The following is a 12,622-nucleotide window of genomic DNA, read 5'->3' on the forward strand; positions in this document are numbered from 1 at the left end:
TAAGTTCTTCTGCTAATTTGAAGGTTTATTTATTTGTCCCTTATCTATATGTAATTAATTCATATTTTATGGATCTATCTATTAATCTACAAGAGTCATGGTAATCATTTATATTATGATGTTGGCCATTGCTTTGAACACTGGCCTTTAGTGCTACTCAAACAATGCGATGTAATATGGTCCATGGCCACACTGGAGGCCCGAAACAAACATGATGTAAACATGCACGTCCTATTGAGTTACTAGTGCAAATGTGTTAAATTAAACGAAAATTAAGAAATAAAAAGAAATAAATAAATAGACATTTTAACAAAATAACAATGGCTCCTACCTTCACTGCAGTCTTTCCCTTGGAATCCTGTTTCAGAACAATCACATATGGGCTCATCGTTTACGATGTTGCAAACTCCTCCGTTAAGGCAAACATGGTCCGCTTTACAAATGTCATTGCTGATCCCCTCGCTACCATTTAGCACTGGTTCAGAGCCATTCACCTTCAAATCGGTTATCCATCCTTTATATGGAACCTGGTCTTTGATAGACGCAGCCGTGAGGCGCAAAGCTGAAGATCGCAGTTCGGGAGGTATCCCTCCTAAAAACAAATGACTGAAAACAGTCATGTCCCTTCTTTTAGACTTCACTTCCACCCACTTGATTTCTTCGTCCACAATTAACGTAGTGTTTTTGAAATTCCTGCGAACAATAACTGAGTGCCAGCGGCTGTCATTCACCGCGGTATCGGATAGAACGGTTGCAGGCTCTGCGCAGAAGATTGAGAAACGCAAACTGAGTCTACCGTTGTGGAGAAGAAGTTCCAAGAAATCACAGAATCCCTCGTCGTCAAAGTACACTAGGAGTCCGTGAGCACTTTTCGTTTTCATGTTGAAACTCATCTCACTTTCACAGCAGGCGTTCCACATTGGGAATCTTGCCCACTGACCTTCAGCACCAGTGAACTCCATGCTAGCCCCTATGTCTACCAGGCAACAAACAAGTAGGCCTATGCAAATCATGTGAACACTGTTGCGAGTAGAGAAGCTCATTGTGAATTAAAATAGGGATAACGAGACTAATCTAAATGTAATATGCCTACTTGGCTTACTTTTCCAATTCTAGAACATAAATGAGTTCCTGGTGAGTGCTATAATTTTTGGATAATTTTACATCACTCATCGTCCACTATACATAATAAAAAAAAGCTCTCTAGTATGCCGTGTGAGCCAAACATTAATTAAAAATAAAAACAGCTAAAATACTAAGCAGAAATTAATCTAGATATTTAAAAGGTCTCCAAATTGTTTCAGTGGAAGCTATATGAGCTACAGTTGAACGTTTCTGTCAAGATATCCATCGCATAAAATCCTGTATTTACAGTTAACTGAATTGGGCTGCCATGAGTCAAAACATTAGGTTAATTAGTAGTCATTGTAATAACCAAGTGTCAAGTTGATACAAAGGAGAAAAAAAAACAATGTAAATTCTCAATGCGATGTTAATTTGCAGGCCCCTGTAGGGCCGTCAGAGTTTCCAGTCTCCTAATCACATCCACTTTGACATATTGATCCATGATCTGAAAAGACAAAAAAAATAATGGACTTAATTTCAACACAGAAGAAATATGACATTTTATACAGACACAACTTACATCCTTTAGTTTAATTTCTTAAAAGTTAATCATGTTGGACATAAACATGAGTAATAAAATTGATAAGAAGTAAAAACAAATGTAAACATTAATGTATGACTCTAATGCAGTGATAAATTTGATCCAGTGCTGATGTTATCTTTTTCAATTAAAGATCACAGTAACAGTAAAAGTGGTAAGAGTTAAAAATGGTAAGATTTGTCTGATTTGAATCATCTGGATTTTAACCAATATTACTAGATTAACTTAATATTCTTTCCCCCACATATTCTCTATATTCATAATGCTCTGTTAATCTAGTACCTTTAGAATGGAATGCCATCCCATTAAACACTGACAAATGTCAATGTAACGTTATAAAAAAGTGCTTACTATGTCAGGTTCACATCGTCTTATTTGAATGTCATGTGCCAGGCACAAGACCAAGACAAATAGTAACACTGCATAGTAAATGCCACACCTAAGTAATGTGAAAGTATGTAAAATTAGAGAGGCAGCATAAAGGCTGGGCAAGTGTACTCTAGTGGTCAAACAGTAGAAAATTCCATTATGCTGGCTAAAATGTTTTCACATAGACATGCATTCATAAATAACAATGAATCAACTAAGGACCTCTAGATGCATGCTCAATAATCCAGATACACAAATCCACAAAGTTGAATCAGGTCATCTGGACACAAGTTTGATGTAGAGACGTGTGTCCAGATAAACTGATTCAACTTTGCGAATAAAGTAAGGATTTTTGGTGGTTGGTAATGGGTACAAAATTTGTCCTTTTTCCCATTTTGAGTGCTATCTATAAGTTAAATGATGAGTTGTAACAGGGTGGCTGCACAATGGGGTTCAGCAGCTCACCCACTTTAAGATTCTCTTGCTGCCTATATTAGTAGGCAGACAGAGCATGAAGACAGTGTGTGATCTGTCAATCACTCTTCATTGGTAACCATGAATGTTAATTTGATCCATGTGGAAGGTTTCCTATATATCACAGCTTCTCCCTTTCTTTTTCTCCAGCTCATTGGTGGCACACTTGCATTTTCTCTGAAGTCATGACGCCGGATTGCTTGGTCAGGTTTTCTGTTGACCTGGGATGTCTGCAATTCTTTTGATTTCTTGGAACAGCCCCCCGTAAAACTACTTTATTCACAGGAGGTGCCAGTGAAAGGGTAAAGGGTTCTGCTCATTTATATCTGAGCCAGCAGTTTTTGAGAGTTTCCTGTGTGTTCTGCTTCCAGTGATGGCTTGTCATGGATAGCTGGGGTTGCCTGTGAGATCATGACATCCAGTTTTCATTTCTGCACTATCCCTTTTCTATCCACTTTCACTATTGCAGGTTGTGGCTATTTTAGGGTCTTTAATTTGTTACTGTTTTGAATAACTTGACTGCTTGTTTATTTGCAATTTTTTCCCCCTTTTTGTTAGTGGCTTTTTGGCACAGTATAGTTATATCTTGATGAAATATCTGCAAATGGATTCTATTTCTTCTTTTGCAGGCATTTGTGGATCGTGTTTTGTTTTAGCTTGCTTCAAAGAGCCAGACAGGTTCTATTAAGGTATTAAACAGGCCTGGCAGTAATCATGGGTGTGGCTAGTAAAACTAAGCCCCTGTCGATTGAGTTTACTCATGTTGTCTTTATCCTATATTTCAATGACTTGGAAATCTGAAACCTTAAATGTCACAAATTACCAAATATAAAAGAAATTGGAAAGGGGGTAAATACTTTTCCACAGCACTTTAATATGCAAAAGGTGTCAAAGGTGCAAGAGGCAGAACTGTGATTTGTGTGGAGTACTATTTTAACAGTGCCAATAAATTTACAAGCTACTTGCTGGCTGTCAGCTTAGGGTCTTTAAATTAGGATTCATAAGCAACATTCTAGTATGTTAATATACATGAAATCAGAAGGGAAAATGTGCACAAATGGATTAACAATGCAATTACACTCAACAAGCCATATGACAAATTGCAAACACGTCATTTCTGCATCTGTAACTCATGGTTTCTCTCAGATGGAAAAAAATACTGTGAAAAAAGCTAGGACTAAACCCTTGTTTAAGACACAATGATGAAGTCTATGGGGTTTTAACACATTCAGGTTGCCTGGTAACATTCTCATTTTCTTTTCATTTATTCACAGATTTTCCTCCTAATCTCTTATTAATGAGGTAAAAATGAAAGCTAATTAGTCTGTGGATGTCATAAACCACACTACCACTTTAAATAAAGCCCCAACATTAGCTTACAGTAGCCTGTGCTAACCTTAGTCTTCGTTATTTAGTTAGGTGGCTTTAGATGATCTTTGTAAAACAAAAAAAACAAACTTAAGGTTAGAGCACAAATGCATTAAAGAACCATTATCTGTTTCGTAACCTTTAACAACCAAAAACATGAGATAATCATGAGGTTATCTTTTTAATTAGCATTAACAATAAGGATTTTAAAAAATGTACTTGGTGATTAATAATAAATCAGTCCAAGTTCCCATATTACTATCAGTGAGGATTATTGATATGTTCAGAAATGTTCTATTAGGTTTGCTAATGTTACCCAACAAGCTCTTATTGAGATGTTCTAAACATAACTTACAAATGACAAGTTTATTTTACCTATCTAGCTAGGAATTAATTAGGATTTGTAAAATCTACATTATATGAGTGAGTTAACAAAGTCAAAGTGAAATGTATTATTTATATGGAAAATTCATACGTCAATCTTTTTTAGTTAGCAACTGGCAGTGAATGTTAAGAACATTTATAAAGGCAAATTAAACTCCACACAAATGAGATCAACAGCTGATTCTTTTTTTTAATATAATAAGTCAGAAGTTCTGTAGTTTGAGCTATTTGTCTAGCATTCAAAGTTAAGTTTGTAAATATTGTTCAATAGGTCAACAATTTCAAGCTTAATGTGAAATTACAAACAATGCCATTTATCTAGCAATAACTATCAATAGCAATATCTATCAAAGATTAGTGTTTGCTAATGTAAGTGTTAGAAATTAAGAGATTAAATGTTGTAATATTTTGTTAATGCAAATTCTACTCTGCCCTATGACATGTTTGCAGTCTGTGATGTGTTCAATCAAAACAAAATACTAAGCAAAAACAACCGTGTGGTCAAGACATTGTTACTACAGCTATTTTTTTTTTTTTTTTTTTTTTTTTTTACATTTACAGTGTTGAATAAACATAGGTAGTCAGACACTTTCAGGTGTTGTAACAAGGTTGTTCTGATGCACTACATTCTACCCATTCAATAGCTGTTTTGCTAAATTTCAGCCAGCTTCTTTAGAACAACATTGTAGTAAAAATCTTTGTTAGTAATCCTAACAAAGTGGCACCTGCAGTGACAGTCATGTAAAGAAACTGTTTTTGGTTTTTCTTTTAGTACATTAAATTTGAAAAGACATCAATAAATTTAACAGATGATGTGGCTTATTAAAAATCCACCTAATATATATAATGTCAACCTTCTAAATAAAGTGCAGGTTATCTAATGTGTTAATCAGAAAGGGTTAAACCAGTTTTATAGCTTCCGACTTACCCAAAGGTGTTTTTGTACTTACCCAAAGTTAATAATACAAAAAGACCTTACATATATACATATATACATATACAGTGTATCACAAAAGTGAGTACACCCCTCACATTTCTGCAAATATTTTATTATATCTTTTCATGGGACAACACTATAGAAATAAAACTTGGATATAACTTAGAGTAGTCAGTGTACAGCTTGTATAGCAGTGTAGATTTACTGTCTTCTGAAAATAACTCAACACACAGCCATTAATGTCTAAATAGCTGCAACATAAGTGAGTACACCCCACAGTGAACATGTCCAAATTGTGCCCAAATGTGTCAATATTTTGTGTGACCACCATTATTATCCAGCACTGCCTTAACCCTCCTGGGCATGGAATTCACCAGAGCTGCACAGGTTGCTACTGGAATCCTCTTCCACTCCTCCATGATGACATCACGGAGCTGGTGGATGTTAGACACCTTGAACTCCTCCACGTTCCACTTGAGGATGCGCCACAGGTGCTCAATTGGGTTTAGTCCATCACCTTTACCTTCAGCTTCCTCAGCAAGGCAGTTGTCATCTTGGAGGTTGTGTTTGGGGTCGTTATCCTGTTGGAAAACTGCCATGAGGCCCAGTTTTGGAAGGGAGGGGATCATGCTCTGTTTCAGAATGTCACAGTACATGTTGGAATTCATGTTTCCCTCAATGAACTGCAGCTCCCCAGTGCCAGCAACACTCATGCAGCCCAAGACCATGATGCTACCACCACCATGCTTGACTGTAGGCAAGATACAGTTGTCTCGGTACTTCTCACCAGGGCGCCGCCACACATGCTGGACACCATCTGAGCCAAACAAGTTTATCCTGGTCTCGTCAGACCACAGGGCATTCCAGTAATCCATGTTCTTGGACTGCTTGTCTTCAGCAAACTGTTTGCGGGCTTTCTTGTGCGTCAGCTTCCTTCTGGGATGACGACCATGCAGACCGAGTTGATGCAGTGTGCGGCGTATGGTCTGAGCACTGACAGGCTGACCTCCCACGTCTTCAACCTCTGCAGCGATGTTGGCAGCACTCATGTGTCTATTTTTTAAAGCCAACCTCTGGATATGACGCCGAACACGTGGACTCAACTTCTTTGGTCGACCCTGGCGAAGCCTGTTCCGAGTGGAACCTGTCCTGGAAAACCGCTGTATGACCTTGGCCACCATGCTGTAGCTCAGTTTCAGGGTGTTAGCAATCTTCTTATAGCCCAGGCCATCTTTGTGGAGAGCAACAATTCTATTTCTCACATCCTCAGAGAGTTCTTTGCCATGAGGTGCCATGTTGAATATCCAGTGGCCAGTATGAGAGAATTGTACCCAAAACACCAAATTTAACAGCCCTGCTCCCCATTTACACCTGGGACCTTGACACATGACACCAGGGAGGGACAACGACACATTTGGGCACAATTTGGACATGTTCACTGTGGGGTGTACTCACTTATGTTGCAGCTATTTAGACATTAATGGCTGTGTGTTGAGTTATTTTCAGAAGACAGTAAATCTACACTGCTATACAAGCTGTACACTGACTACTCTAAGTTATATCCAAGTTTCATGTCTATAGTGTTGTCCCATGAAAAGATATAATGAAATATTTGCAGAAATGTGAGGGGTGTACTCACTTTTGTGATACACTGTATATATATATATATACAGTGTATCACAAAAGTGAGTACACCCCTCACATTTCTGCAGATATTTAAGTATATCTTTTCATGGGACAACACTGACAAAATGACACTTTGACACAATGAAAAGTAGTCTGTGTGCAGCTTATATAACAGTGTAAATTTATTCTTCCCTCAAAATAACTCAATATACAGCCATTAATGTCTAAACCACCGGCAACAAAAGTGAGTACACCCCTAAGAGACTACACCCCTAAATGTCCAAATTGAGCACTGCTTGTCATTTTCCCTCCAAAATGTCATGTGATTTGTTAGTGTTACTAGGTCTCAGGTGTGCATAGGGAGCAGGTGTGTTTAATTTAGTAGTACAGCTCTCACACTCTCTCATACTGGTCACTGAAAGTTCCAACATGGCACCTCATGGCAAAGAACTCTCTGAGGATCTTAAAAGACGAATTGTTGCGCTACATGAAGATGGCCAAGGCTACAAGAAGATTGCCAACACCCTGAAACTGAGCTGCAGCACAGTGGCCAAGATCATCCAGTGTTTTAAAAGAGCAGGGTCCACTCAGAACAGACCTCGCGTTGGTCGTCCAAAGAAGCTGAGTGCACGTGCTCAGCGTCACATCCAACTGCTGTCTTTGAAAGATAGGCGCAGGAGTGCTGTCAGCATTGCTGCAGAGATTAAAAAGGTGGGCGGTCAGCCTGTCAGTGCTCAGACCATACGCCGCACACTACATCAAATTGGTCTGCATGGCTGTCACCCCAGAAGGAAGCCTCTTCTGAAGTCTCTACACAAGAAAGCCCGCAAACAGTTTGCTGAAGACATGTCAACAAAGGACATGGATTACTGGAACCATGTCCTATGGTCTGATGAGACCAAGATTAATTTGTTTGGTTCAGATGGTCTCAAGCATGTGTGGCGGCAATCAGGTGAGGAGTACAAAAATAAGTGTGTCATGCCTACAGTCAAGCATGGTGGTGGGAATGCCATGGTCTGGGGCTGCATGAGTGCAGCAGGTGTTGGGGAGTTACATTTCATTGAGGGACACATGAACTCCAATATGTACTGTGAAATACTGAAGCAGAGCATGATCCCCTCCCTCCGGAAACTGGGTAGCAGGGCAGTGTTCCAGCATGATAATGACCCCAAACACACCTCTAAGACGACCACTGCTTTATTGAAGAGGCTGAGGGTAAAGGTGATGGACTGGCCAAGCATGTCTCCAGACCTAAACCCAACAGAACATCTTTGGGGCATCCTCAAGCGGAAGGTGGAGGAGCGCAAAGTCTCGAATATCCGCCAGCTCCGTGATGTCGTCATGGAGGAGTGGAAAAGCATTCCAGTGGCAACCTGTGAAGCTCTGGTAAACTCCATGCCCAGGAGAGTTAAGGCAGTTCTGGGAAATAATGGTGGCCACACAAAATATTGACACTTCAGGAACTTTCACTAAGGGGTGTACTCACTTTTGTTGCCGGTGGTTTAGACATTAATGGCTGTATATTGAGTTATTTTGAGGGAAGAATAAATTTACACTGTTATATAAGCTGCACACAGACTACTTTTCATTGTGTCAAGGTGTCATTTTGTCAGTGTTGTCCCATGAAAAGATATACTTAAATATCTGCAGAAATGTGAGGGGTGTACTCACTTTTGTGATACACTGTATATACATACATATATATATATATATATATACATATACACATATATATATATATATATATAAGTATGTATGTATATATACAGTGGGGGAAATAAGTATTTGATCCCCTGCTGATTTTGTAAGTTTACTCTCTTACAAAGACTTGAACAGTCTATAGTTTTTATGGAAGGTTTATTTTAACCGAGACAGAACATCAACAACAAATCCAGATAAAAAACATTAAATAAAAGTTATAAATTAATTTGTATTTAATTAAGGGAAATAAGTATTTGATCCCCTACCAACCAGCAAGAATTCTGACCCCCACAGACCGGTTATGTGCACAAAAGGCACACAAATTAGTCCTGTCCCTGTATAAAAGACTCCTGTCACAGAATCAGTTTCTTCCGTTCAAATCTCTCGACCACCATGGGCAAGACCAAAGAGCTATCAAAGGACATCAGGGACAAGATTGTAGACCTGAACAAGGCTGGAATGGGCTACAAGACCATCAGCAAGAAGTTTGGTGAGAAAGAGACCACTGTTGGTGCGATAATTCGAAAATGGAAGAAATACAAGATCACAGTCAATCACCCTCACTCTGGAGCTCCATGCAAGATCTCACCTGGTGGGGTAAGAATGATTCTGAGAAAGGTGAGGTCAGTCCAGAATTACACGGGAGGAGCTTGTCAATGATCTCAAGGGAGCTGGGAGCAGAGAAATGCTGGATATGACCCCAAGTCTTTGTAAGGGGGTAAACTTACAAAATCAGGGTACACCCCCCCCCCCCCCCCCCACACACACACACACACATAGAGTTAAATTACATATTTTATGCTTTAATTAAGCACTTCTGAAAAGTAATGTTTACATGTTTACACTGGTAAGCGCTATGTTAAAGGATAAGCAGGAAAGGTTGTAAGACAGTATCTTGCAGGTTAGTTTGGTGTTAGTTCAAACCAACTTACAACTCAAATACACAGCTGCGTTGTGGTTGTAGTACATATTCGAGCTTTAATAATAATTTAAATTGTAATCTGAGTGGATTTCGTTTCGTTCAGGTGTCTACGAGGGAGAATCTTTAAACCAAATCCCGCATAACGGCACTGCATGCTGTCCTGCCCCCGGGCTGTCAGTCAACACTTCTCAGCCAATCATCTCGCGCTTTCATTCCCATTAGTACAGTCCGTGGTTTTACTTAGAGCCAGCTTAAAGCGTTCAGAGTCGTTTAATCTGCCTCGTGGAACACAGAATTAACATTATTACATTTTATTTACTAATGAAATAAATAAACACTTAGAATTAACAGTGTAAGGCATTAGATTCAAACGAGATAACAGTAATATAACATTAAATAAGCGATAAGCGTTTTTTTTTCTTTATAAATCAGAACGTGAATGAAGGTGATCCAATATTCAGCTGCGCACAGAACCTACCTATCTATTTACTACCTATCACTACTATCTTATGCCTTTGATTTTTGAGTCTAAATGATAATGGCATTGTATTATAATGTCTTAAGGTATAAAATAATCCGTGACAGTGAAACCGTTGATCAGTGCAGTAGATAGATCAGTCAGTTATGCATCTGTTCCATCCTCAGCCTAAACTAGAAGCCCTGGTACCTCCCGCCTATACCAATTAATGTCGGGACATGGGATAGTCAATTATTGCACAAATGTGATTGCAAAAGCGCAGTGTGAGATGAAAACTAGATGACATGCAAGCATAAAAGCGAAAACTGATTATACTGACATGTAACCTATAGGATGCTGGATGCGGTTCCGAGCTGAAATGAATTTCTCAGGAGAAAGCAAAGCACAGCAGTGCACAAACAAGCTATGACAGATAAACAAGAAGGCTCTTTTACCTTGACATAAAGTCCATGGCGTGGTTCCTCGATCGGCCTGATCGGCTTGCTGATGGTTTCCGCATCGATTTTTGTTGTTGTTTATTATTATTTATTTATTTGGACGAATACATTCACAGCACTGATGTCGAGGTAAAAGAAATCAGAACTGCGCGGTTACGGGTGCAGATCCTCCAAGTGTAGAGGGGTTAAACAAATTAAACCCAGCAATACGCGATATACTTTCAAAAAATAATAGTAATAATACCATAGACTTGGCTCGAGTGAAAAGGGGAAGCAGCTGCTTCTTGGTGTTGAAGCGAAAAAAAGCGCCAGAGCTTCACCAGGCGCCGTCAGCACCCAGAGACATGCAGTCACGTGACTCGGTCCATTAGTTCTTTGATGGGAGGGTGGGCGGAGCCGGAGATCCGAGAGGGGCGTGGCTGCTGCAGCACCATGGACAGCGGCAGCATCAACACTAACGGCAGCTCAGGCGTGGTACTGTGTACTGGGAATGATCAGTTTCCCTTAATATCCTGCGTTAGCAAAACCAGAACGATAGATGAAATTTGGTACGGTGCAAAAACGTTATTGAATTATCTAGCGCGCTATGGATCAATACATGTATTTGTTCATCTTTACTAATCACTTTATCCTGATTCTGGGAACACTGGACTCGAGGCTGGAATGCATCCTGGGCACTACGCCAGTCCATCACAAAGAATTACACACTCAATGTGTTTGGGATGTGATAGAAAATCAGAAAACTCACACAGAGATAAAGAGAACATACCAAACCTTTTATAAAAGATGACCATAGGTCAGGTTTAAAGCCAGGTCCTTAGGAACCTTGAGCTAAGTGCTGCACCACCATAGTGCCTTGGTGTGTGTGTGTGTGGGGGGTAAATTATTTTACATTCATACAGTTGTGGCAGTATGTATGTTTGATTTGTTAGCATTATTTATTTATTTATTTAGTAGGATTTTAACGTCATGTTTTACACTTTGGTTACATTCATTACAGGAACAGCAGATACTCATTACACAAGGTTTATCAGTTTACAAGGTTATATAAAACACAGTCATGGACAATTTTGTATCTCCAATTCACCTCACTTGCATGTCTTTGGACTGTGGGAGGAAACCGGAGCACCCGGAGGAAACCCACGTGGACACAGGGAGAACATGCAAACTCCACACAGAAAGGACCTGGACCGCCCCACCTGGGTTTCGAACCCAGGACCTCCTTGCTGTGTGTTAACATTATAATCATTATTAACAAGTATTTAAACATAAATACAGCATTGTGGAGGCATTGATGTGGTAACATAGCAACCACCAGTTTGTTTTTAGAATGTTTAAGTAATATAATTTATCTTTTTTTCATTAAAAAAAAATACCTTTGTAATAGACATATATTCTGATAAGGTTCTTTCATTTGCATATCTTAGTGCACTTGAAAGTTGGGGTCAGACCGCAAGGTCAGCCATTATATTGTGTCCCTGAATTGAGAGAGGACCTGCTTGGTGAAAATGGAGTCAAAAACCCTCAATTATCAGATTGATAGCCATTGAACATAATATTGGTGGTATGACATTGACACTGTCCTGACAGATTTAAATTTATGGCATTTAGCAGACACTTTCATGAAAAGGTGACTTACAGTTGTTACAAAATACATGAAGTGGTGGAGCTTAAACCAGCAACCTTCTAATTACATTCCTAGTAACCAAAGACCTTGCTATAGCCTGGCTACGAGCTGGCATTGTAACAACTTACTTAAAACTGACCCACCAGCAACAATTTAAATTAAGAGAACCAGAGAGAATTTTGAAAGCAAGCTGTTAATTAAAAAAAAAAGTTCTTAATAATAATAAGAATAAGTACTTAATAACTGGTTAAGTTATAGTTTCTACTATTAATGTGAGTGTTTTGCAGAATGCTCAGCTCCACAACGCACCTGGTCGAACCACATGCAGCCGTGCTTGCCAGTGTTAACTACTGGAAGGACATGATATAGATGACGGCTGGACACGAGGAAGGAAGAAGAAGCAGAACGCTACTTAATTACCCAAAGGTGCTTGGGTGGTGCAGTGGTAAAGTATGCAAGTTCACTACTGCTGAAATCAAGGGATCTGGGGTTCTCAGCAGTGCAATTGGTCATCTGCACATACATGATTGGCTAACATCCCGAATGGGCAGCCAAAACAGCCGAGCTAGTCGAATGTGTCTCGTCAGTGCACTCTGTGCCGCTCCCAAGCCCGAATAAAAAATAAGTTGTGCC

The 12,622-nt window shown here is 39.4% G+C and overlaps 1 protein-coding gene and 1 long non-coding RNA gene across 7 annotated transcripts in view; both read right to left on the reverse strand.

The window, feature by feature from the left end:
- nrxn1a (neurexin 1a) overlaps positions 1-1,043 on the reverse strand; it is a 267,067-nt gene extending 266,024 nt beyond the window's left edge. For all 6 annotated transcript variants that reach the window (XM_063002922.1, XM_063002923.1, XM_063002921.1 and 3 more), the window contains exon 1: positions 332-1,043. In XM_063002922.1, the coding sequence (XP_062858992.1) occupies positions 332-1,043 (712 nt within the window). The remainder of the gene's footprint in view (positions 1-331) is intronic.
- Positions 1,044-1,411: 368 nt separating this feature from the next.
- On the reverse strand, positions 1,412-10,555 carry LOC134321277 (uncharacterized). Its single transcript, XR_010013829.1, has 2 exons — positions 10,360-10,555; positions 1,412-1,570 (listed from the first exon to the last, which is right to left on the reverse strand). It is a non-coding gene; the product is annotated as an uncharacterized LOC134321277 (long non-coding RNA).
- Positions 10,556-12,622: the final 2,067 nt, after the last annotated feature.

This window comes from Trichomycterus rosablanca, chromosome 10, assembly GCF_030014385.1.
Source record: "Trichomycterus rosablanca isolate fTriRos1 chromosome 10, fTriRos1.hap1, whole genome shotgun sequence".
Classification (NCBI taxonomy): domain Eukaryota; kingdom Metazoa; phylum Chordata; class Actinopteri; order Siluriformes; family Trichomycteridae; genus Trichomycterus; species Trichomycterus rosablanca.